Source organism: Oryctolagus cuniculus, chromosome 8 (genome assembly GCF_964237555.1).
Source record: "Oryctolagus cuniculus chromosome 8, mOryCun1.1, whole genome shotgun sequence".
NCBI classification, from domain to species: domain Eukaryota; kingdom Metazoa; phylum Chordata; class Mammalia; order Lagomorpha; family Leporidae; genus Oryctolagus; species Oryctolagus cuniculus.
Genome location: NC_091439.1, coordinates 26565269 through 26588001, shown reverse-complemented (window position 1 = coordinate 26588001; position 22733 = coordinate 26565269). Strand labels below are relative to the sequence as shown.

Genomic DNA, 22733 nt, shown 5'->3' with positions numbered 1-22733 from the left:
TGTTGGCTCCCGAATGCAAAACGATGACCTTTGCTTCTTCCACATTTGCTCTCCCCGTGTGCCTGCCGTGTGTGACCCTCAAGATTGTGGAAAAGAATGAAGTGCGGAGATCAGCAGAGTAAGTCCCTGCAGCTGCACATGCCAAGGACAGCATGACTGATAGCAGAGGCTTAAAAGGAAAGCCCTCTTCACGGAGTAATACATTCTGTTCCCACAAGTGGCTTGCACTTCCAGATATGCACAGAGAATGTGCGTACCTTAAAAAGAAATTTCAAGGAAACATTCTGAAACAAATTAAATGCGCAGGGGAAAAAAAAAATGTTCAAGGTATTCTATAATATTCCTGACAGCAGATTCTAGTGGAGAAAAACGTTCCGAAAACGTAGGTAAAAAATGAATATAACATTGCCAATGGGTATCTGCGGACTTTTACACCTCCTACAATCTTTTGTGTCCCACATTTCACAAACATTATTCTCTACAAAAAGAGTTCTACAACTCAGATTTCAGTTGTGGTGCGTCAATTTCTTTTCTGTCGGGTTGCTCTCAAATGTTTCACTTTTAATCACAGAATCATTGCACTGCCTAGGATTTCACTGATTCTTTGCATGGTTTTGCGTACATTTCATTATAAGGGGCCTATGATAAGACATCTGGGTAATCCGGTGCTGTGGCTTCCAGCTCTGCTCTCAGAGCTGAAATTTGTGACCCTACACCCTATTCTGGGAGGCTCTATGACAGCGAGAGGTGCCGTCTGATCATTTTCCTGCAACCTCGCAAATGCCTACCAAGGTAAAAGAGAAATGGTGTGACTGTTACCCCAAAGCATCAAACACTCGTCAGCATCACTGAGGAAAGGAAAGCAACAGGAAATATCCTGCCTCTCAAACTCCTCGACGACACCCCGAGAGCCGATTCAGTAATGGATGGGAAAGGAAAGCATTGTCTGAGAAATCTGGCTTGAATTCCTCTGTGCTAACTTGTTATTTGAGGTTATATCGAGATATACTTGTGAATATGCATTACCAAAACAATAACAGCTGGCAGAGGAGTGTGCTTGCGGACATGAATCATGGAGAGGATTTCTGGAAGGTGACCCTCTCGAGACGCAACATAGAATAACCTGATGGGAGAAAAATGTGGGTGGAGTTCACTGTATAATTGATTATTTCAAAGGGAAAATCCAGAAACCACAGAAAAAAAAAACTTGCATCTTATTCATACCAAATGGTTAGGAGCTGTTTCGGTGATAACTGAGGTTTCATTTTTCAGAGAAAATGTCATAAGAAATATGAATTTGAATTTTACAAAATCTGACAACATATTATATTATTCTTTGAGGAGAAAGAATAGCAATATCTGTCTAATCTTGTTCCTTACATACACATAGATATGATGAATTTAGCTTTAAATTTAACTTTAAATACATATGGTGTCAATTCAGTCCAGCAAACATACATACACACACTCACATAGCATTCATAATTATCTGACTAGATTTTAATCTTATCATATTACAACAAAAGGAATTTTGCATCAAACAAAACGAAGGAGATACAGATGGTAGGGTGGTGATGTTCAGTGTCTATATTTTTCTTGGTAACTTTAAAGAAACAAAGATTTTATCAGTAGAAATAAAATGCTATTGCTAGACTCTGTAGACATACTATTAAAAAAAAAAAAAGCCACATGCCCATCTTCAGAGCAGGCTATGCGTAGACAAGCAGTGCCCTCTAATGGGCAGAATAAAATAAACTGTTGATAATAGGAACAGTAAGGATCCACAGCCTTGCATGTCCCTTTAAAAACAACTGGTTTGGAGTCACTATTTCTTTTCTTTCTAAAGTTATCCTTATCACATCCAATTTCAAAAACAGAAATGTGTTTCTGGAAATTCGTGAACCCACTCACCTGGAGACAGCAAACACACCTCCATTCATGGAGCCAAAGCAGGAGAGGGCCACAAAGATCGGAACTGCTAATGAGAAATTTCCCAGGAGCCGCTCAGAAAAGGTCTAGTGAAAGAAGAAAAGAAAAAAAGGCAAATTAATGCTTTGCCAGAAAGTGGAATAAAATGAAACAATTTAGGCCAAACTTGCTCTATGACTTTCTATTAGCCTGCTGATACGTGGATGTTTTATAATCCTTCTCTGTGGCTAGGGTCAGACTAACTCCACAGACAATAATCAAAAGCAGGTGCCACAGCACTGCTTGTTGCAAAACTATGGGCAAAGGTCTAAACAATCACCTTCTCTCTCCTTTCAAAAAGCAATGATCCATTTGCCGAATCTTTATCAACTGTGATGTGTGTCATCTCTGACCCTGGTAAGTGGAAAAAATGCAGTTCAGAAGTTCAGCTTTGGAAGCCAGAAATCCTTCTGCACAACACCTTCTCTTTAGCGCAAAGGCCACATTTTTATACGGATGCACACATGTACACTAAGAAGTATTTGTAGATATTTGTTTCATATACCAATATACTCTCAGGGGATTAATAATTGATGATGTGATCACTTATAGCATATACATGATTAGCTCTGAAAATCGTTTTCCCAGAAAAATAACACTAGCTGAGCCTCTTGGTATGGAGTCACATCCTCCCCCTTAGGGATCTGTCAGTTCATTCTGTGGTTTCCTATTTAAAACTGGAACACAAATACAAATCCGACACACCACCAAAAGTATGAAAGATAAACAAAAATTCTGAAATTTATTTTTGTGTCGTGGTATGTACGCAATACCGCAAATTCCCATGAAGGATGTATTGTCTCAAAAAACGTGGGACTCTGCGATCGACCTTGACGTGACTGGTGCTGTATAATTAATGGAGCACATTATGTCCAAAGAATAAGTGCTGCCCTTTGTCTGGAGAGATGAAATGACTGACCTGACAGCAATAAGCTTTGTACATTTGATGGTCTGATAGGACTTAAAGCAGTTGGAAGTCTTATTTTAATATGGTGAACTCACACATAAGTTCATATGAAATGAGATAATTTATTCTCTTTGGATGTTGCTGATGTGAGGTAACACTATGTTAAAAGGAACTGACATCCACTGATGGGAAGTTCATTGTTATGAGGTCGTGAGTGAATGCTCTCTTACTAGCTAAGTTTTTAGCAATAAAAAAAAAAAGCATGTGACACAGAATACCAGCCCTAATACATGCTCTTCAGCAACAAAGATAGTCTTAAAGTCAAATACATTTTGGAAAATGATGTGTATCTAGTTTCTAGGGAGTTAAAATGTCTATTAGCATCTTTAATATTCCAAAAAAAGTACCTTAGCAATTGTTTAACTTTGAATAACCAAGTATTTTCCCCAATTTATTAATATCCTTGGATTAATATACAATATGTTACACTGGCACAAACATGTGGACACATGATCCACGTGAAAATTCTTAAGTTATACCTTGGGAAAAGGCTTCAAAGTTATCATGTGACTAGCTTACAAACAGAAAAGAGTGCATAATAAATTGTAATTTTCATACCTAGAAAAGGCATTCATTAAGACTCAGAAACTGCCCACTTCCCCTTAAAGAGAGGGTTTCAAGCATATATGCGCGGAAATGCTTTCCAAGAAATTAAAAATAAAGGGACATCACAAAAAGAATCTATCTGCATTGGTAAAATGGAATATGCTAAGGTGTGCTCTAAATTTTTAAAATATTCATTTTCATTCAGGTCAAGAAAAGATTACTGAATTTCAAAACACTTTCTGCTGGAGGGAACTACTACAAAATTGCATCAACTCATTAACCTAAATTCAAATTGGCATTTTCCCAACTTGGACTTACCACTGCCACTGCATTTGAAAGCAACAGCTCCTCAGCGCTAATGGTTGTAAAGTAGGCCACATTTGTTAGCACGTAGCCAATGGTGACGATGGCCATGGATATACATATTGCAAGAGGAACAGTTCTGAAATGCACAAAGAAATCACCTATTAGTAATGTTTTCTTAGTCACTGACACTAGAGAAGATAACAGACTATATAATGGGATCCATGATAATTATAGGCTCTGTTGGGTATACCTAAACATTTCATCAGGGTAAAGTGCTACATGTTCCTTTGTAATTTAATAAGGTCCCTGGGAAAAGATTCATCTGTCTACACTGCTGCTATGCCCCTGGAACATATGGATCTACTCCATTCATATACTCCATAAATGCTATAACAATATTCCACAAACTTAAGCACACATCAGAACCACCTAGAAGCCTTGCTAAAACAGACTGCTTGGGTAGGCATTGTGGCAGAGCAGGTTAAGCCACTTCCTGAAATGCCAGCATCCCATGTAAGCTCTAGTTTGAGTCCCAGCAGCTCCACTTCCTATCCGGCTCTCTGCCAGGAAAGCAGTGAAAGACGCCCTGAGTGTTTGGGTTCTTGCCACCCATGTGGGAGACCCAGTGGATTTCCAGGATCCTGGCTTTGACCTGGCCCAGACCCAGCTATTGTGGCCATTGGAAGAGTGAACCAGATGGTGAAAGACCACTTTTGCTTTCTCTTTCTTTGCCCGTCTCTAAACTTTGCCTTTCAAATAAATAAATTAAATAAATTTTTTTAAAAAAATATTTTACTTATTTATTTGACAGGTAGAGTTACAGACAGTGAGAAGCAGAGTCAGAGAGAGAGAGGTCTTCCATCCGTTGGTTCACTCCCAAAATGGCCGCAACAGCTGGAGGCTGTGCCAATCCAAAACCAGGAGTCTCCTCTGGGTCTCCCACATGGGTGCAGGGGCCCAAGGACTTGAGCCAACTTCTATTGCTTTCCTAGGCCATCAGCAAAAAGCTGGATTGGAAGAGAGGAAGCTGGGACTAAAAGCTGTGCCCAGAAAGGATGCTTGTTCCATAGGCGGAAGACTAACCTGCGCAACAGCGCTGGCCTCAATAAATAAATCTTAAACACACAGACACACACACACACACATACAGATTGAGAGAGAGAGAGAGAGAGAGAGAGAGAGAGATGGCTGAACCCTACCCCAGTTTCTGATTTGCATTTCCCCCAAGTCTGTAGGTGATTCTGAGACAGCTGACCAGGGGAGCAACACTTTGAGAATCACTATCTTCTAATACCTAACATGAAGAGACCACTTTTACACCTTTCTGATACTAGTCTCAAAACCATTTTCCACACTCAGTGTTTTCCCCTTCAGAGGCTTCCCTTTTCAGCAAATAAGTGCAGGCTTTTTGGAAGAATGATAAAGGAATATGTCTACCTTTCTACATGATGGCAATAATATTTTTGTATATCATATACAAGAAGTACAGAAGTGTTCACAATAATGACTTTGCACTGCCCTGCTGTGAGTTCAAAGGAAGCTCAAGATCATGAGTATCTAATAAAGCCACAGCACAGATAATCCCATGAAATTAGAGGTGACGTGCTGTGAAGAACAGATGACCAGACAGTGCTGACATTGTGTGGCATCAAGAAGTACCCAGCACAAATGCAATATTATGTCTTCATTTAATGCGCTGGGAAAGTTGGGAAGTTACTGACCCTAATAATTTGATTCCATGTTACCGATACACATTACTTGCTTAACATAATCGCCTCTTCAGACTCTTTCCAGCTCAGGCAAGTTAAACCTTCAACTCCCTGCACAAAGGCGGATCGGTTTTAGCAGCAGTGCTTATCAGCCCTTATGGAGCCTTCACCCTGCTGGGTGCCACTAATGAAGACCTCAATATAATTTCTTCCAAGGTGAAATCACAGTTCAGAACCAGGGGGGAAGAAAAGGCACAGCCTGCCTCACTGCCCAGACCGGGTGTGTTTAGAACACGAAGACCCAACGCATTATGCCGAACAGCAACATCCCCTGATGAGAACAGGCAAACCCAGCCAGTCAGAGGCTGCCATTCATTATTCTGCTTGGAGCCTGACACTTCCCCTGCTCCCCAAAGTCTTATGCCTTGATGGGGGAATACATTGACCTCCAAATCCTGGCATCCTGATAGGAAAATAGCAGATGCTCCTGTGCCCCTGTGTGAGGAAGGTCCTATGGGATAGTCTGTTAGCATCATCATATGCATTGCTAGTTGTGATTGATAAATGTTGGAGTCAAGCCGAGGAAATCACAAGGCTAGCTCAATGCAAAGAGTCTGAATAGCATAAAGCAAATGAAAGACTAATTCAGTTTCCTGGAAAGAAATGCTATATGTAAATGCCAAAGGGAGAGTAGAGAACCAGGAAAGTAGACCTGCAGTTTTTCTACCACTCACTGTATTATTTTCAACTTGAATCTTTTCAAATTTTATAATATCTCCAGATGAGGAATAAATTCTTTCTATGGAAGAAACACAGAGGGAGAGCAGGAGATAAAAAACTCTCAACTCCTTAAAAGCATATGATTAACATATATAAATCTTCCTCTAATAAAAAGGATTAGACTAGGGGACTTGCTATTAAGTGCAATGAAGTTGCCTGACCTGTCCAGGATAGGGAACACTATTACATCACACAACACTGCAAAACAGCAGAAACAAGTCTGAAAGTTGGGACCATGGCCCTCCAGCACAGAATGGAGCCTCCCAGCCCCACTCCTCCAAGTTGGCATCCCTACTTGTTCCCTGCCTAGATGTTATGGTCACTCAGGGAGATTTGCTAAATGAATCTTAGCCGAAGGGATCCTAAACATACCAACCTTCTAAGTTAGTTTCCCTTCTCTCTCAGTTTGTTAATAACAAAATCAGCAGCAGCAGCTGTTGCTATTGGGCTACTCTGTGCCCAGCTTTTATGAAGCACTTTCCTTATTGGTCCCATTTTATCACAGAAAAAAAAATTTGTGAATTAGAAACATCAAAGAAGATTATGGTGCAGCAGTTCCGACATTGCTTGGGACACCAATAGCCCATATAGAAGTGCCTGGGTTCAAGTCCTAGCTCCACTCCCAGTCCAGTTTCATGCTAATGAGCACCGTGGGAAGCAGCAAATGATGGCTTAAATACTTGCCTCCCTGTTAACCATGTGGGAGTCCTGGATTGAATTCCCAGCTCCTGGCTTCACCCTGGCCCAGACCTGGGTGTTGTGCATATTTTGGGAGTGAACCAGAGGATGCAAGACTCCGCGCTCTCTCTCTCCATCTCTCTCCCTCTCTCTCTCCCCCTCCCTCTCCCTCTCTGCCTTTCAAATAAATACACTTTTACTTTTTTAAATGATGTATTTATTTACTTGAAAATCAGAATTAGAGAGAGAGAGAAAGAGAAAAAGACATAGAGACAGAGATCTTCCATCTAGTGGTTAACTCCCCAGATGGCATCAATGATCAGGGCTGGGCCAGGCCAAATGCAGAAACCAGGGGCCATGTGGGTTTAGGGGCCCAAAGACTTGGGCCATGCTCCACTGCTTTCTCAGATGCATTAACAGGGAACTGGATCGGAAGTGGAGCAGCCAGAGCTTGAACCAGTGCCTATATGGGATGCTGGTGCTGCAGATGGTGGCTTAACTTAAAATTAAAAAAAGAAATGTCAGCACTACTTTACACATGAGGAGATAGAGTGTTCCAAAGTTTAAATAATTGTTCAAGGATATACTGGTCATAGGAAAAGCAGAATTCAGCTGCATTTTACACACACACACACACACACACACACTCTTACCTTGAAATCAGGGCATTTTAGTCACTAATGCATGTGAATGCCTAAACTCTATTCATTTTCAGGGAAATTATAATTATTAAATATAAAGTTTATTTGCAGCACTCTGGCCTCAGAATCAGCCCTTAAGGCATTTGGATCTGGCTAAAAAGCTCATGAGAGTATTTCAGACATGGAAAGCCAAGACACTGTGGCAAACACACACACACACACACACACACACACACACACAAAAAAAAAACCTAAATGAAAGATCTCTGTGAGTGAGAGAACTTCCACTTTGACTATAACCTTGTCTAAATAAGATCGGAGTTGGCAAACTCAAACTCAAAAGGCTTCCATAGCCTTGGCAACTCATGACAAGAGCCTCGGGTGATTACTGACATCATAAACAAAAATGTCAATTGTTAAATCAACAACAGGAGTCATTGTGCACTTACTCCCTATGTAGGATCTCTGTCCTTAATATGTTATACTATGTGAATTAATGGTAGAACTAGTATTCAAACAGTACTTTATACTTATTATAAAACAGTGAAACATTGGAATAATGTGATGCAGAAAAATGATAAAAACCGTGAAACATTCCCTGCTTTGTACAAGGAATACGTTACTCATAAGAACTTTCAAATAAACTTTATATTTTTTTCTTTCTTTTTTTTAACTTTTATTTAATAAATATAAATTTCCAAAGTACAGCTTTTGGATTACAGTGGCTTTTTTCCCCCATAAAGAAAAAAATATAAAGTTTATTTGAAAGTCCTTATGAGTAACGTATTCCTTGTACAAAGCAGGGAAAATTCCATATTTTTTGATCATTTTTCTTTATCACATGATTCCAATGTCAAGTGATGGTTTTCACAAGGTTTCACTGTTTAAGAAACAGGCATTTTTATTATCCATTATTTAGAAAGAAACAGAGTCGTTCTTAAATTCTCCCAGATAAAGCTTCTAGAAAAAGAGTCAACCAAGCATACTTGTCAAATAGGCTGAAATGGATCATTAGCAACTTTACTATCAACCAAATGTACTATATAGATATGGGGTGGGAGGGAGGATCACAGGGACTTAAAGTAAAATGAGAGGCCTAATCTTGTAATGCACAATATACTCAGTGATTTCTCTCTAGTTAGACAAAATTAAGCCATGAGAATGGGAGTGGGTGCGGCAAAGCAACAACCAGCTTCTGTCCTTAGATTCTACTTCACTTTGACTAAGGGAAGAGGGCAGGGGCTCTCTTAGCCATTGTGGCATAAAGGGCATCATTTACAGAGGGGAGCAGATGACTGGTTCACAAGGGCTTCGCACCACATGGTTAACTCCTAGGTTTCAAGCATCAAAGAATAAGAGCAACTGGGTGAGCTGATAAAAGCTATTAGGCCATGCTAGAGCAATCTTTGTGGAGGCTTTAGATGCAGAGGGCAGATAAGCATGGTTAGGAACCCAAGATTAAGGTAAATGGCACAGGATAATAAAAGGAATTAGAGGATGAACCAGCACACCACAGGTGCTTCAAAGGCTCCTGTTACCTTATCCACCAGTCTCAAGTACAACAAAAGCTTTGTCTTTAAGCTGAATAAAATGACACATCAGTGAGTTCTACCCTTTCTCAAATATTTATGCATAAAGGTTAAACAAAATATAAATTTATTGAAAAGAATCACTTAATCCTTAAGACCTTGTTCTCATATATGCTATTTTCAATTAAGAGACATAAATGTGTGAGATTCTGATGGTTTTATCAGTTGCAAATGACATTAAATCAAAAAGATCTGTGGGGAGCTGGGGTTGTGACACAGTGGGCTAAGCCACCTCTTGTGACACCACCAGCATTGCATATTGAAGTATAGGTTCCAGTCTTGGCTGTTCTACTTCCCATCCAGCTCCCTGCTAATGCACTTTGGAGCCAGATGATGATGGCCCAAGGACCCTTGCCACCACAGGGGAGACCCAGGTGGAATTTTTGGCTCGTGGCTTTAGCCAGGTCTGGGCCAGTCCAGCTGTCATTTGGGAAGTGGACCAGCAGATGGAAGATTCTCTTTCTCTATCTCTCTGCCTTCCAAATAAATAAATCTTTTTTTTTTTAAGTCTGTGGTAGTCTACTCTTCTTATAGGCTTTTAATTTTTATTTATTTTATTTACTCAGAGGAGAGCTGGTGAGACAGATCTCCCAACTACTGGTTCACTCCCCCAAATGCCTGCAATAGCTGTGGTTGGACCAGGCCCAAACCAGGAGCCCGTAACTCCTTCCAGCTCTCCCATGTGGGTGGCAAGGATCTAATTGATCCATTACCTGCTATCTCCCAGAGTATGCATCAATAGGAAGCTAGATTTAGGAGTTAAAGCCATAACTCAAACCCAGGCACTTAAATGTGGGACATCAGTATCCCAAAAGGCATCCTAACTGCTACACCAAAAACCCACTCCCTCTTAAAGGCTTACTTTAAATAGGCATCTTTAACCAGCCTGTGTCACACATGGATAGTGTTTCTTTTATTTGAAATTGCTAAATGGAAGTCTCTGACACATCTTCAAATATATCCATTGTTAAGAGATAGAGCTCCCTGGGGCCAGAGCTGTGGCGCAGCAGGTTAACGCCCTGGCCTGAAGCGCCTGCATCCCATAAGGGCGCAGGTTCAAGACCCGGCTGCTCCACTTCCAATACAACTCTCTGCTATGGCCTGGGAGAGCAATGGAGGATGGCCCGAGTCCTTGGACCCCTGCACCCGTGTGGGAGACCTGGAGTGGGCTCCTGGCTCCTGGCCTCGGATCGGCACAGCTCCAGCCATTGCAGCCAGTTGGAGAGTGAACCATCGGATGGGGGACCTCTCTCTCTGCCTCTCCTCTCTCTGTGTAACTCTTTCAAATCAATAAATAAATAAATAAGAGACCTCCCATGGCTTATGGCTTATATTTGCACCAGTCCTAGCAAATATATTTTATTTTATATTTAAATATATGCATGCCATTTGAAGTCATTTGTGGAATGGGCAGAATATGAACAAACAAGCAAACAAAATTCACAGCAGCTCACTGAAACGGGAGGTAATACCCTCGCCTTCTGAAGGAGGAAACCAAGGCTCACAGAGGCTATATGACATAACTAAGGCCACAACAGCAGTAAGTGTGAGGGTGAGAATTTGACCCCAGCTCTTCCAGTTCTAAGTTCCACACATGATACATCCTGTCATGACATTGTGGCTGCTTCGTGTCTGCTTTAACTCTCCATACAAGTTCCCCAGGATTCTTATACACTAACAAATAAGTGTTCCAGTCTATATTAATGACATGATTATTAGAAGACCCATTGTTGCAGTGTGACATATTCTACATCAGAGTTATTTTTCTGTGCACCTAATAGCACAAAAACAGCTAGCAAGTTAGACAGCAAGAGATGCATTTTCTAATGTGCCTTATAACTCCGATAAAACATCAAAAATGACTAGTGTTTCTAATACTCCATTTTGGTTAAAGTGACTCCTGCTATGACAACAGAATGAATAAAACCAGCTTGATTCTCAAGAGACAAAGAAATCTGAAGGTTAGAGGGATTTCTGAAACTCAGAACACATAAGTAATTTTCTAATTACTTATATTTAGAATATTCCAAGACTGTATTATAACTTGAACAAAATCTTCTGAGATTTGTGTCAGCCAAAATAGGTCTCACACAATCCCCTGGGCTGCTCTACACAAAAGGACCAAAGAACTCAGCAATCCTGATGCAACTAAACTTGTCTTTGCTCAATGGTCTGGGCACAATGACAGTCAATTCTGTTAAAACCTTCTCTCCTGTGCTCTATTCTTCTACAGGAAATAGTTGATGCTTCACATCTTCTGTTTAAAAAACATGAATATTTTAACACTCATATTAAGCATTCAGAAAAAAAAAGGAGGAAGGAGAAAAAAATGAAACTTCAAGAAGGGCAAGAAAATGGCAAACTTCTTAATTTGTAAAATGACAAAAATAAAATGGAATTCAGGAGTTTTTCAAGGTTTTTTTTTTTATTCTGCTGGCAAACTGGTAACTATTTGCTATATATAATTGAAATGCAACTGTGATTCATCTTAACATTAAGTATTTATAATTATATTAAGTTCCTTTTGATTGAAAGCACTTATTTTAGAATCAGGCTTGTTTCAGATTTTCATTATAGTGACCCTATAGAGACTTTGATAGCTTAGCTGTAGAACTGACCCAACAGCAACTTTTCTTTGATCCACCAACCTGCTTTGTGTTGAATTTCCGTTTATTACTAGACCTGTAAATTTTATCATACCCTCCAAGCTCCAGCCATGTATTGCAAACAAAAAAAATGAATATATTTCAAAAAACTACCCATATTTTTTCGTTCATATGTTTTCTCTTCTTTCCATTTTTTCACAGTTTCCTGACTCTTACTGAGACTGGACTCTCTAGAGACCCTAGACATGGAACTGTTCTATCTGGCTATGTGATTTCTGACATTTTTAACAGGGAAAGAGGGATTGAATTACAAGTAACTTTTCTTGAAAGTTTTCCAGACTTGAAAAAAAAATAGACTTTAGGTGACTAAAATCATGCCAATTTCTTTATGGGTTTTCAGTAGCAGGCCTAATTGTCATTTGGTACTGTGGCTATATCTCTAGTGATCCCCTATAAGTAGGAAGGGGCTATTAAAAGCATTTGAAAAGAAGTGAATTTGAGGAGAAATAATAAGTTGTGGGAAAGGCATAGGTTTTCAAGGAACGAATAATTGTACATGGAGAAGAAAACATTTAATAAGCCTGTTTGTGAAATTCTTGAAGGCTCATGGTTCATATTTTTTGCTTAATGGCAATTCTGAGCCAAGGCTGAACATAGTGATGTGACAAGCATATTGTCACATAAATGTACACAATGATCCCAATGATTTCTACTAGCATTAAATACCTGCCCTGTTCTTTTTTACTGAACCATGGCAAGGCTATCGGTATTTTTACTGAAACATTTTAAATTTCAATATCACCAATGTCTAATCTAAATCTCACCATTCTCCATTGTGAAACAGATGAAGAACAAAAAGGGAAGACAGAGAGACCTGTAGGGAGAGGGAAGAAATGAAGACACAGATTAAGACTGCAGAGCTGAAGTAGGCGCTTGGAAAAATGTACAGAGATCCACAAAAGAGGGTAAAAACTGCAGCACAACGACAGAAAAAACCGCTTAAAGGATCACTTTTAATCAAGACCATATAGAAAAATAAACTAAAATGCAAACTTACAACTCAGAAACAGGGTAATGAGCATTCAGAAACATAAATATAAGCATTTTTATCCCATAAATATTTTTATCCCACCATTAGAGTAAATTCATGACTGAATCAAATTATTTGGCAAAATGTTGCTACAGAGTAAGTTTCCATTTGCTTGCATTTCACACAAACAAAAAATTTGCATTGTTTGCATCTCATTTTTTCTCATTTTCTAAAGATTTAAAGTATGTCTCCCATATATCTTACAGTTATCCATATTTATCATGGATAAACACAAACCTATTTGCAGGCAAATTCCAGTGTTCAGAAGCAAAATTGGTTTTGAATAAAATGCTGGCAATTAAATAATTAAGGAGACAAAACATTTAATCACAGTAAATTTCACATTAATGTCCAGTTCTTAATTTTGTTATATTATTTTTAAAATATGTATTTTTGAATGTCATTATTTTCCTCTGGACTTGTTCTGAATACACTGAGATACTGAAATATCTCTGTGTGAACTCTTTTATGCTAGTGTTTTGGTCTTGAAATTATAAAGACAGAAAGACAGAGACAGAGAGAGATCTTGCAGCTGCTGGTTCACTCCCACAAAGATGTGCAATAGCCAGAGGTAGACCAGGCCAAAGTCAGAAGTCTGGAATTCAGTGCAGGTCTTCCATATGGGTGGCAGGAACTCAAGCAGTTGAGCTGTCATTTGCTGCCTCCCAGGGTGCACACTGTGGAAGAATTCAGAGTAGAGAAAGGGCTTGAACCCAGGCACTCTGAAATGGGATGTGGGCGTGAGAAGCATTGTCTTAATTGCTGCACCAAATACCTGTCCTAAGAGTGTTTCAGAATTCAGATTTATGGCTAAGAAAATTAACTACCCACCAAAAAACTGCATTCCTCTATCCAAAGCACAAGCCATGCCTGAGAATCCACTACTCAGAGACATTTCTGAGACTGCGTAGTAGTTCTGTGGGGAATATGACTTAGTCTTCCCAACAAAATATGAGCAGTTGTGTCAACTTGACATCAAGGTGGTTAAGAAGCAGGTGGCCTTGTCACCCTTTTCCTAGTGGGGGTCAGTTGTAAAGGAACTGTAACATGACAAAGACACATTATGGTAGGAGTCCAGATCACAGAGGCAGCATGTGGAAGAAAGCCTACCAGCCAGTGAGTCACACAATAATGGGCTATTGTCATGACTTAAACTTTGGGTTGCTTAAAGCTACTGCAATGTTGTGCTTTATGTTTCAGTAGTTAGCACACCTCTAACTAAAAAAAAAAAAAATGAAGGGGGCTGGCACTGTGTCATAGTAGGCTAAGCCTCCGCCTGTGGAGCTGGCATCCCATAGGGTGCCGGTTCATGTCCCAGCTGCTCCTCTTTTGATCCCATTCTCTTTTTTATGGCCTGGGAAAGCAGTGGAAGATGGCCCAAGTGCTTGGGTCCCTGCACCCTTGTAGGAGACCCAGAAGAAGGTCCTGGCTTCGGATCAGCCCAGCTCCAGCCCATTGGGGCCATTTGGGGAGTGAACTAGCAGATGGAAGACCTTTCTCTCTGCCTGTCCCTCTCTCTGTAACTCTACCTCTCAAATAAACAAATAAAATCTTTAAAAAAAAATAAATGAATTATATAAAGACTCTTAGGTAGCTTTTAGTTAAAAGGGGTCACATTAAGTTTTATTCTATAGTATAATATTTTTATCAGAGGCCAAAATATGATCTAAAATATTTAAAGTAATATCCCAAATTAAAATATCAAACAAAAACTAATTTTAATCTGGAAAAGCTGGGATAGAGAAAAATGAATTATTATTAAAACTTCCCAGAAACAAAGCAAAGATACCCCATTGTTCATTATTTTGAAATACAAAATCTTCTGTGCTTCTAAAAATTGCTACCAACACAGCAAAGATCAAAGCACAATTGCCCCCGTTTTGCCCAAGGACACATCTTAAGACACACAATGTTAAATAAATATACTCTTAAGCTAAGAACAAGGCACCTTAAAATAAATATACCACTTTGGCATGGTACATGGGAATAAAAGTTAAAATTCCTCCTCAGGCTGCAAACACATATCTCAGAAGGAACTGATAACACTTGTACTATAAACACATAAGCCAGGTCCAGTCTCATTTTTGATAGTTGCACGATAAGAAATGGAACAGGTAAACATGGAGACATTCAGTCATGACAAATGAACAACTATTTCTACCTTCAAAATTTGCCTCAAACATTTTTGGCCAATAATGGTCTAATGAACGGGAATCATTTTACTTCAGTGTCTGGTGGTCAACTAGACAAGTAGCTTTCAAATTGGGTGTATAATGGATAGGATTTTAGACTACATTGTTGTCAAACCATTTAAGTCTTTCACTAGTTTTATGTATTAAAACTCCATAAAACAAATGGTGTGCTCCAATGCTTTAAGATAGCTTTAAAACCACTGCTAAAGGCACCATAAGTCATTCCCTTACATCAAACTTTGCACCCTAAGCTGGCTTCCTAAAGTATAGTTTATGAAGACACATAAATTAGTTTTATAAAATGCACATATATGAATGAATATACAGGTATGCATGTAAATACCTATTTCATCCTATAAAGTAGAATATAGTTTTCCCCTGCAACAAATCCCTTTTTATACTCCTGGGATAATTAAGGAAAAAATAATTTCAGCAAATAAAGCTAACCCTGGTGAAAGAAGTATGAACTTGACAGGGGGTCCAGGACTGGATTTAGTCAAAGTGGCAAGTCCCATGCAGGACTGCAGAGGACATGACACAGCTCCTTAAGGGAGCAAACGGAAAGGTGAGGGAAAGAAAAAGAAAAGTAGACCTGATGGACTGAACACCCTGCCAGGGTAAAGAGATCATATGTCTGTGCCAAGAAATTGATGATGAAGACCCCTGGTTGGAAGCGTTGACAGCCCCCTGAAAAGGTCAGGAAGGCAGAACCTCCTACAAGTCTCCCTCTCCTCTCCTCAGGCTGTCCATTTACAAAGATTCATATTCCCAGCAGAAATGGAAATGCTGTGATCTTTTCTCTTTGAGCTCAAAAGTTAAACTTTTTGAAAAATAATCTTTGGGGCCTTCATTTTATGTTTACTAATGTCTTTTATTAGGCAACAAAAATTCACGGGCAAACCTCTGTCTAGTGGTAATTTTCTCAAGGCAAATACGCTATCTCATGGCCCTGGGATTGCCTTCCCATGGGAATCAGAGGCAATATGTACCTTTAGCCACACCTTAGTTTTTCTTCTTTTCTATATTTTTCCTCAACTACATTCCTGAAATTCCCATGGTGAAGAACGCTCTCTCTATATGTAAATATACCATCCAAGATGAAAACTGGCTTTTGGCACCATCTTTTATGTGGTGTTTTTCCTTTGATATTTGCTTTATTTTAATTCATAGAATTATGAAAATGTCTCTGGACTCCAATCTGAAGGCTGGGTCTATTCATGTCTCTATGAGTGGTGGAAACACAAGAGACCACTAGTTACCTCTGAGCTTCCTCATCAGCTGAAGAGGGTGTTAAATTAGTGAACTGTAAAGTCCATTCCTTTGAAAACTTATTATTCAATAATGTTAGCATATAAAGTTAATCCACAAGATTTTTAAAAACAGAATTCTTTGAAAACTTGTTTGAGCATTTACTCGTATATCAGATCAACCTAAGGCAATTTCTTCCTTTGCTTTGTTCTGTCATTCAGAGTAGAGAATAAGAGGCTAACATTATAATCTCTTCTCCTGTCTTTTGGAGACATGATTCTCTCCTTAACCAGGAATACAGTGCTCAAAGCACAATCCATTGCTCTAACTTCAAAGTGTCAGCATGGCTGAAAAAAAAAAAACCAGGATGATTTCAGAAGATCATTTAAGGGATGGAAGTTCTGTCCCCACCACAAAAGTCTAAAAAAGTTTCACATGGAGAAAATGAGATCTCTGGAAGGCCACATGCATAGATCATATTATCATACACATGTGTGAAATATCTTCATAAATCACTATAATATTATGCACCTTTAGTGTATGCATCTTTATTACAAAAAAAGTTTAAATCATCTGAATTTCAAGAGGTCAGTTGTGGTAACATTGTTAAGGATATTTATTGTCAGTTGCATCTGTCACCATCCTTTATATAGAGTTCATTCATTTAACCAACATTTATAAAATATTTTCTGTATGCCATGCATTAATAAGTAAGCCGATAAAGGCATCAACTACACAGAAAATTCATCCTTTCATGGAATCCAAAATCCAACAGGCAAACTGATGAGGGGCCCTCTCCCTGCAATGCTACCCCACCCCAGATCTTCACAAAGATACCCCATTCTCATCAGTTGCTCTCAGAGCAAAGTCTTCCCCTCAGAGAAATCTTCCTTTCTGTGTCTAGACAGGCCTCCCACCTCAACACCCTCCATTCTCAATCAGTAATGTGAGGAAAGGCAAAACATTGTCTGGCTCCTAACAGTCTTTTCAAATATGTTTATTTATATGTTCATACTCCCCAAGTTCCACTAAGAAACTAAAACTGTTCGTCAAATGTTATAAAGTAGCCTCAAGGAGGTATTTCTCCTGAAGCTGTAGTGCAAACATTTCTGATAGGATCCACAGGGCTGTTTTTCACCCTCAAGGATAACTCTGTGTTGAGTGTAGTTTGTAACAGAAGGGATTCTGGTCCTTTTTGCCTCTGTTATTTTTCTTTAACTTTTTGTCAACTTTTTCCTAAAAGAAATGATTCCCTAAAACAAGGAGAGTTATGACTACCTAGGAAAATATAAATTGAGATTTAAAAAAATCAATTAAAAGTGTGTTTGAAGTAGTGATGGGAAGACATGCAACTTACCAAATTTAAATTACTTCAACCAAATTAAATTATCATTTTACTCTTTCTTTGACATTATTTTCCACAGCCATGAGATAAATCTGTACAAATTTCCAAAATAAGAATTTAAAATATAGATGAGAGCCATGAAAAGAATAGAAAAAAATAAAAAAGGAAGTTAAGAGGCAGCTTTAACAGAGAAAGGAAATGTTTATTTCACAAAATCCTCATGTGAATTCTAAATTATTAAATCTCTGAGAACACCTGATTTATGAACAGGATAACACTGCCCCTAGACAAAATCATTTTTAATAAAAAGCAGGAAACCTCCTGAAGTTCATCTCAGATTTAATATCAAACACAGCAGCCACACATGAATATTTCTTCATAAAACACATAAACAGCACAGTACAATCAGCTGGCAGCCATCAGTGGGGAGTCAGGGTACCAACAAAGCCTCAGAGCCTTGCAAGGGAGCACGCCTCACAAATCTACAGGAAATGGCCAAAGAACGACACACTGAGATGATGGCAACACCAGGAATGGGCACAAGGAGGACTCCAGTCTAAATAGACTCCCGCAGCCAGTTCACACTCCCCATCCAGGTACTGAGCTTCCTTAGTCACTAATACACATGAAAGAGCAATGCAACTACATTTTGTTTCATGCTTTATGTATAATTTAGATTCTACCAAGTGAAGTGGAATCACTGTGGGAAAACAAAGGCTAGACATAAAGTGAGCTAACTTTGCTATTCCCTCTTTTGTAAGAAAAGTAGCAGGCATAGAAGAAATTCAAAAATACATGATTCAAATAGTTTCCTATAGATAATTTGGTTCAAATAGATGAAAGATGTCAAGAAGGAAAAGGCATCTTAATCTTTCTAATATATTTGGCAGCATTTCATACAGTTCATGAAAAGTATGTAAGAGTTTCAATTTTTAGATCAAAATAGACATATTTTAATTCCATTTTTCCATTAATTTTTTGAAGTCCCATCATATTGCCTAGGATGTATGTTTAGTATCATTTTTTTTTTATTTGACAGGTAGAGTTAGACAGTGAGAGAGAGAGACAGAAAGAAAGGTCTTCCTACCATTGGTTCACCCCTCAAATGGCCGCTGTGACCGGTGCACTACGCCGATTCGAAGCCAGGAGCCAGGTGCTTCCTCCCGGTCTCCCATGCGGGTGCAGGGGCCCAAGCACTTGGGCCATCCTCCACTGCACTCCCGGGCCACAGCAGAGAGCTGGACTGGAAGAGGAGCTACTGGGACTAGAACCTGGCGCCCACATGGGATGCCGGTGCCGCAGGCAGAGGATTAACCAAGTGAGCCACAGCGCTGGCCCTGTTTAGTATCATTTTTATAACACAAAAAGTAAAGGATTATTTCTCAGGATTATAAATCCAATTAATTGAATACATATATATAAAATATGTATTCACATATATAACTAAACATATTTATGTTTAATACCTTATAGTATAGTTTCAATAATTACAGGGCTCATAAAAGGATATTTTTGCATGTTTCCATTAACTTTTGTTAATATTTTGCCATTTGTTATTTGCTAAAAATATTTCAAAAAATGTATTCTTAAAAGGGTTTAACAGTACTGGGATTGGTGCTGTGATATGGCAGGTAGAGCCGCCACTTGCAGTGCAGGCATCCCATATCGGCGCCATTTCAAGTCCTGGCTGCACCACTTCCAATCCAGCTCTCTGCTATGGCCTGGGAAAGCAGTGGAAGATGGCCCATGTCCTTGGGCCCCTGCAACCTCACAGGAGACTTGGAAGAAGCTCCAGGCTCCTGGCTTTGGACTGGCCCATGTCTGATGGTTGCGGCCATTTGAGGAGTAAACCAGCAGATGGAACACCTGTCTCTCTGCCTCTGCCTCTATGTAACCTGCCTTTCAAATAAATAAATAAATCTTAAAAAATAGAAAAGTACCAAAAAATCTGAAAAGCCAGGAGCTTTACATTTCAAAGTATAATGCAGATTCCCATTTGATGCTAGAAAAGCTCAGAGGAGAAACTGCCTCCATGTAAATGTAGGTTGTACCCAATGTTCTTTTATTCAGAGGCAAATAGTAATAACTGAGGGTCACCATTCCTTCCAGGTAAGAAAAAGAGTATTATAAACTTTGCATAACTAATTTGTGTAGTAGTTGGCTGATACCAATAGAAACAGATTACCTTGAAATACAATTTTATTAAAACTTAATAGCTGTCATTGTCATTTCTTCCTAACTGGAAGACTAGTATGACAGTTCAGTGGTGCTGAGATTTTGAGAACTTCAGGGCAGGAGTGGTGACTAAAAGACTACATTATATCACACTACAAAAAAAGGTCACTCCAGACAAAGGGTTCAATATAAAAACAATCAGGAAAAATCATTAAACAAACAGAAAAATAGGAGTGAGTTGTAGATGCTCTAGGAAATGCAGAAAAATGTATAATCATAAAGGTAATACATAAAAATTAAAAAGTATTATATTTAGGTACAATTCAAAGTCCTATAAGCTGTAATCATAAAGAAATCTGAATGGCTTGAAAATCTAGGGAGGCCAGCTCTGTGGTGTAGCAGGTAAAGCTGTTGCCTGCAGTGCCCGCGTCCCATATGGGCACCAGTTTGAGACCAGGCTGCCGCACTTTTAAGCCATCTCTCTGCTATGGCCTGGGAAAGCAGTAGAAGACGGCCCAAGTGCTTGGGTCCTAGCATGTATGTGGGAGACCCAGAAGAAGTTCCTGGCTCCTGGCTTCAGATGGGCGCAGCTCCGGCCTTTGTGGCCTTTTGGGGAGTGAACCAGGGAATGGAAGACCTCTCTCTCTCTCTCTCTCTCTCTCTCTGGCTTTGCCTCTGCCTCTCTGTGTCTGCCTTTCAAATAAATAAATATTTTTTAAAAGTATATTACCTTAAACACAATACTTTTCTCCTAGAAATTTATCCTAAGAAATTTTTGGAAATGTAAAGACACATATGAAATTTACACCAGCATTAATACATGTTAAAAAGTGAAAATATTTAAAAAGCCTAACAGACAAATGAATAAATATCGGTAGAGTCATCTGAAAAATATACCACCATTAAAAATGGCATTAACATTTTAGTGACATTGGGAAAACTAGTAAAATGAAATGAAACGGAAAAATCAGGACAAATCCACAGTTACATGAATAGAAAGGGTTAGAATTGAGCCTGAGATCCTGCAAAACCAGAAGGCAGGGCACACTTCCAGGTACCTTGCAGCTGCTGGGGGATACAGCAGTATCAACACAGACCAATCCATGGCCCTCATAAGCAAACAGGTAAATCCATCATATAAGACCAAAGTTACGAAGAAAATTGTGCATGTACACTTACCTGAGCCATACCAGGCAATACATACATGCACATGCATGCACACAACACGCATTGGGGAAACAAGGCCATCAAACTGGTAAGCGTGAATACTGGTATTTTGTGTGTTTGAGAGCTTACAGGTGATCTTAAATATTTTCTGCATAACTTTTCATCATTTTAAAATTTGACTATTATAATTCAAACAAGGGAAAGAGTATATATTGATGTTGAAATCACTAAGAAAATCACCAAGTTTAACTTCTTCTAGTAGGGTACCAAATATATTTAAATTTTGCTTTCTAGTACTTGACTAAATATGAGGGTACTTCAAAAAGTTGGTAGAAAACAGAGTTAAAATATGTATATTTGGGCACAAAAATTTTTTGAAATCCATGCAAATGAGGAGTCTTCAAAAAGTGCACATAAAATGCGTATGATTTAAAAAACTACACATGGATTTCAAAATATTTTTGCACCAAGATGAATGTATCTTTTAATTCTATTTTCCATGAATTTTTGAAATACCTTGGTAGATCACTGAGCTAGAACTACTAGTTGGTGATCTGTGTCTGAAACATTTAAAAATGTAATAAGCAAGATGTGTCCTTTAGGAGAGACATAGAACAGGCCAAGCAGGATGTCCTGTACTTCCAAGTGCCCCTGGATAAGTGGGGCGGGGAAGGGCAAGGAGGGGAGGGAATTCCAGCCAGGTGTTGCTATAGCAATGGCAACAACAGGAGCAGCCTCCTGGAGAACAGGAAATACCTGCTCTGCCCAGTCACAGGCTTGCCTCATAAACTCAATGGTTTGAAAAGCACATCCACATAGAAACTGAAGCACTCTGCCCAGCTGCAGTTCAGAGTTCAGCTGTGGCTTGGCATGATGACAAACAGCCTCTGGGCTCAGAAAGAGACATCCCTGAGTTCAACTTGCAGATGCTATTCCCCAGTGCTTCCCACTGGAGCACCTCTCCTTGGTACCAGGACGCTGAATCTTGAGGATCAAACAGCTAAGCACTTACATATATTAAAACATATGGAACCTTCCTTCCAGAAGACGCTGAGCAGAAACAAAACTCTGTCTTGGAATCACAGCCTCCACTGGCTATCCATCTCACTCATTTATTTTGTCATTTTCTGCCTGAAAACAAAAGTCAATCGTGTTTTCTGTATCAATTTCTCTTTTTCTCGTCTCAGGCCAGAATATAGGATGAGAGATTTTGATTGTTTGACAATATCAATAACAGAAAAATATTGCCCCCCAACGAAACAGCAGACCTTTTTTGAGAGCCAGTGTATGTGTAAAGATGTTAGAGATCTTAAAAAGCAGCTATTACCTTATCATATTCTAACATGTCAGCATTTCCTGATCATAAAGCTTCTGTTTTAATCTTGTAACCAAATGACTTTCAGTAAATGACCTGGAATAGACTTCTTACATCAACCAGGCTGGGCCCGTCTTTCATTATCTGTATGGATAACAGCTTTAGAACGTTGAATGCAAACAAATATTAGTGCTTTTTCGTATACTTCAAAGCAGTTTTGTTCTATTCTCAAATGATGTGGAGGTCACTCCCAAGATTACATTTTTTCCCTGCTAATTTCAAGGCTGCAATCTTACCATAGCTATCTCTCTTAAATTTGTTTTCAATAACACTGTTTGGAATGAGTTCTAGAAAGGAATGAGCATGTTAACTTGTAAATACAGACAAATTAATCCAATTCTATGGCTTTCT

The 22733-nt window shown here is 39.1% G+C and overlaps 1 protein-coding gene across 1 annotated transcript in view; it reads right to left on the bottom strand.

Moving 5' to 3' along the window:
• SLC7A11 (solute carrier family 7 member 11) overlaps positions 1 to 22733 on the bottom strand; it is an 83096-nt gene that overhangs the window by 14708 nt on the left and 45655 nt on the right. The window contains exons 7-9 of the mRNA XM_008267436.4: positions 3800 to 3923; positions 1912 to 2015; positions 1027 to 1123 (exon numbers count right to left, since the gene is read on the bottom strand). Coding sequence (XP_008265658.2) covers positions 1027 to 1123; positions 1912 to 2015; positions 3800 to 3923 — 325 coding nt within the window. The remainder of the gene's footprint in view (positions 1 to 1026; positions 1124 to 1911; positions 2016 to 3799; positions 3924 to 22733) is intronic.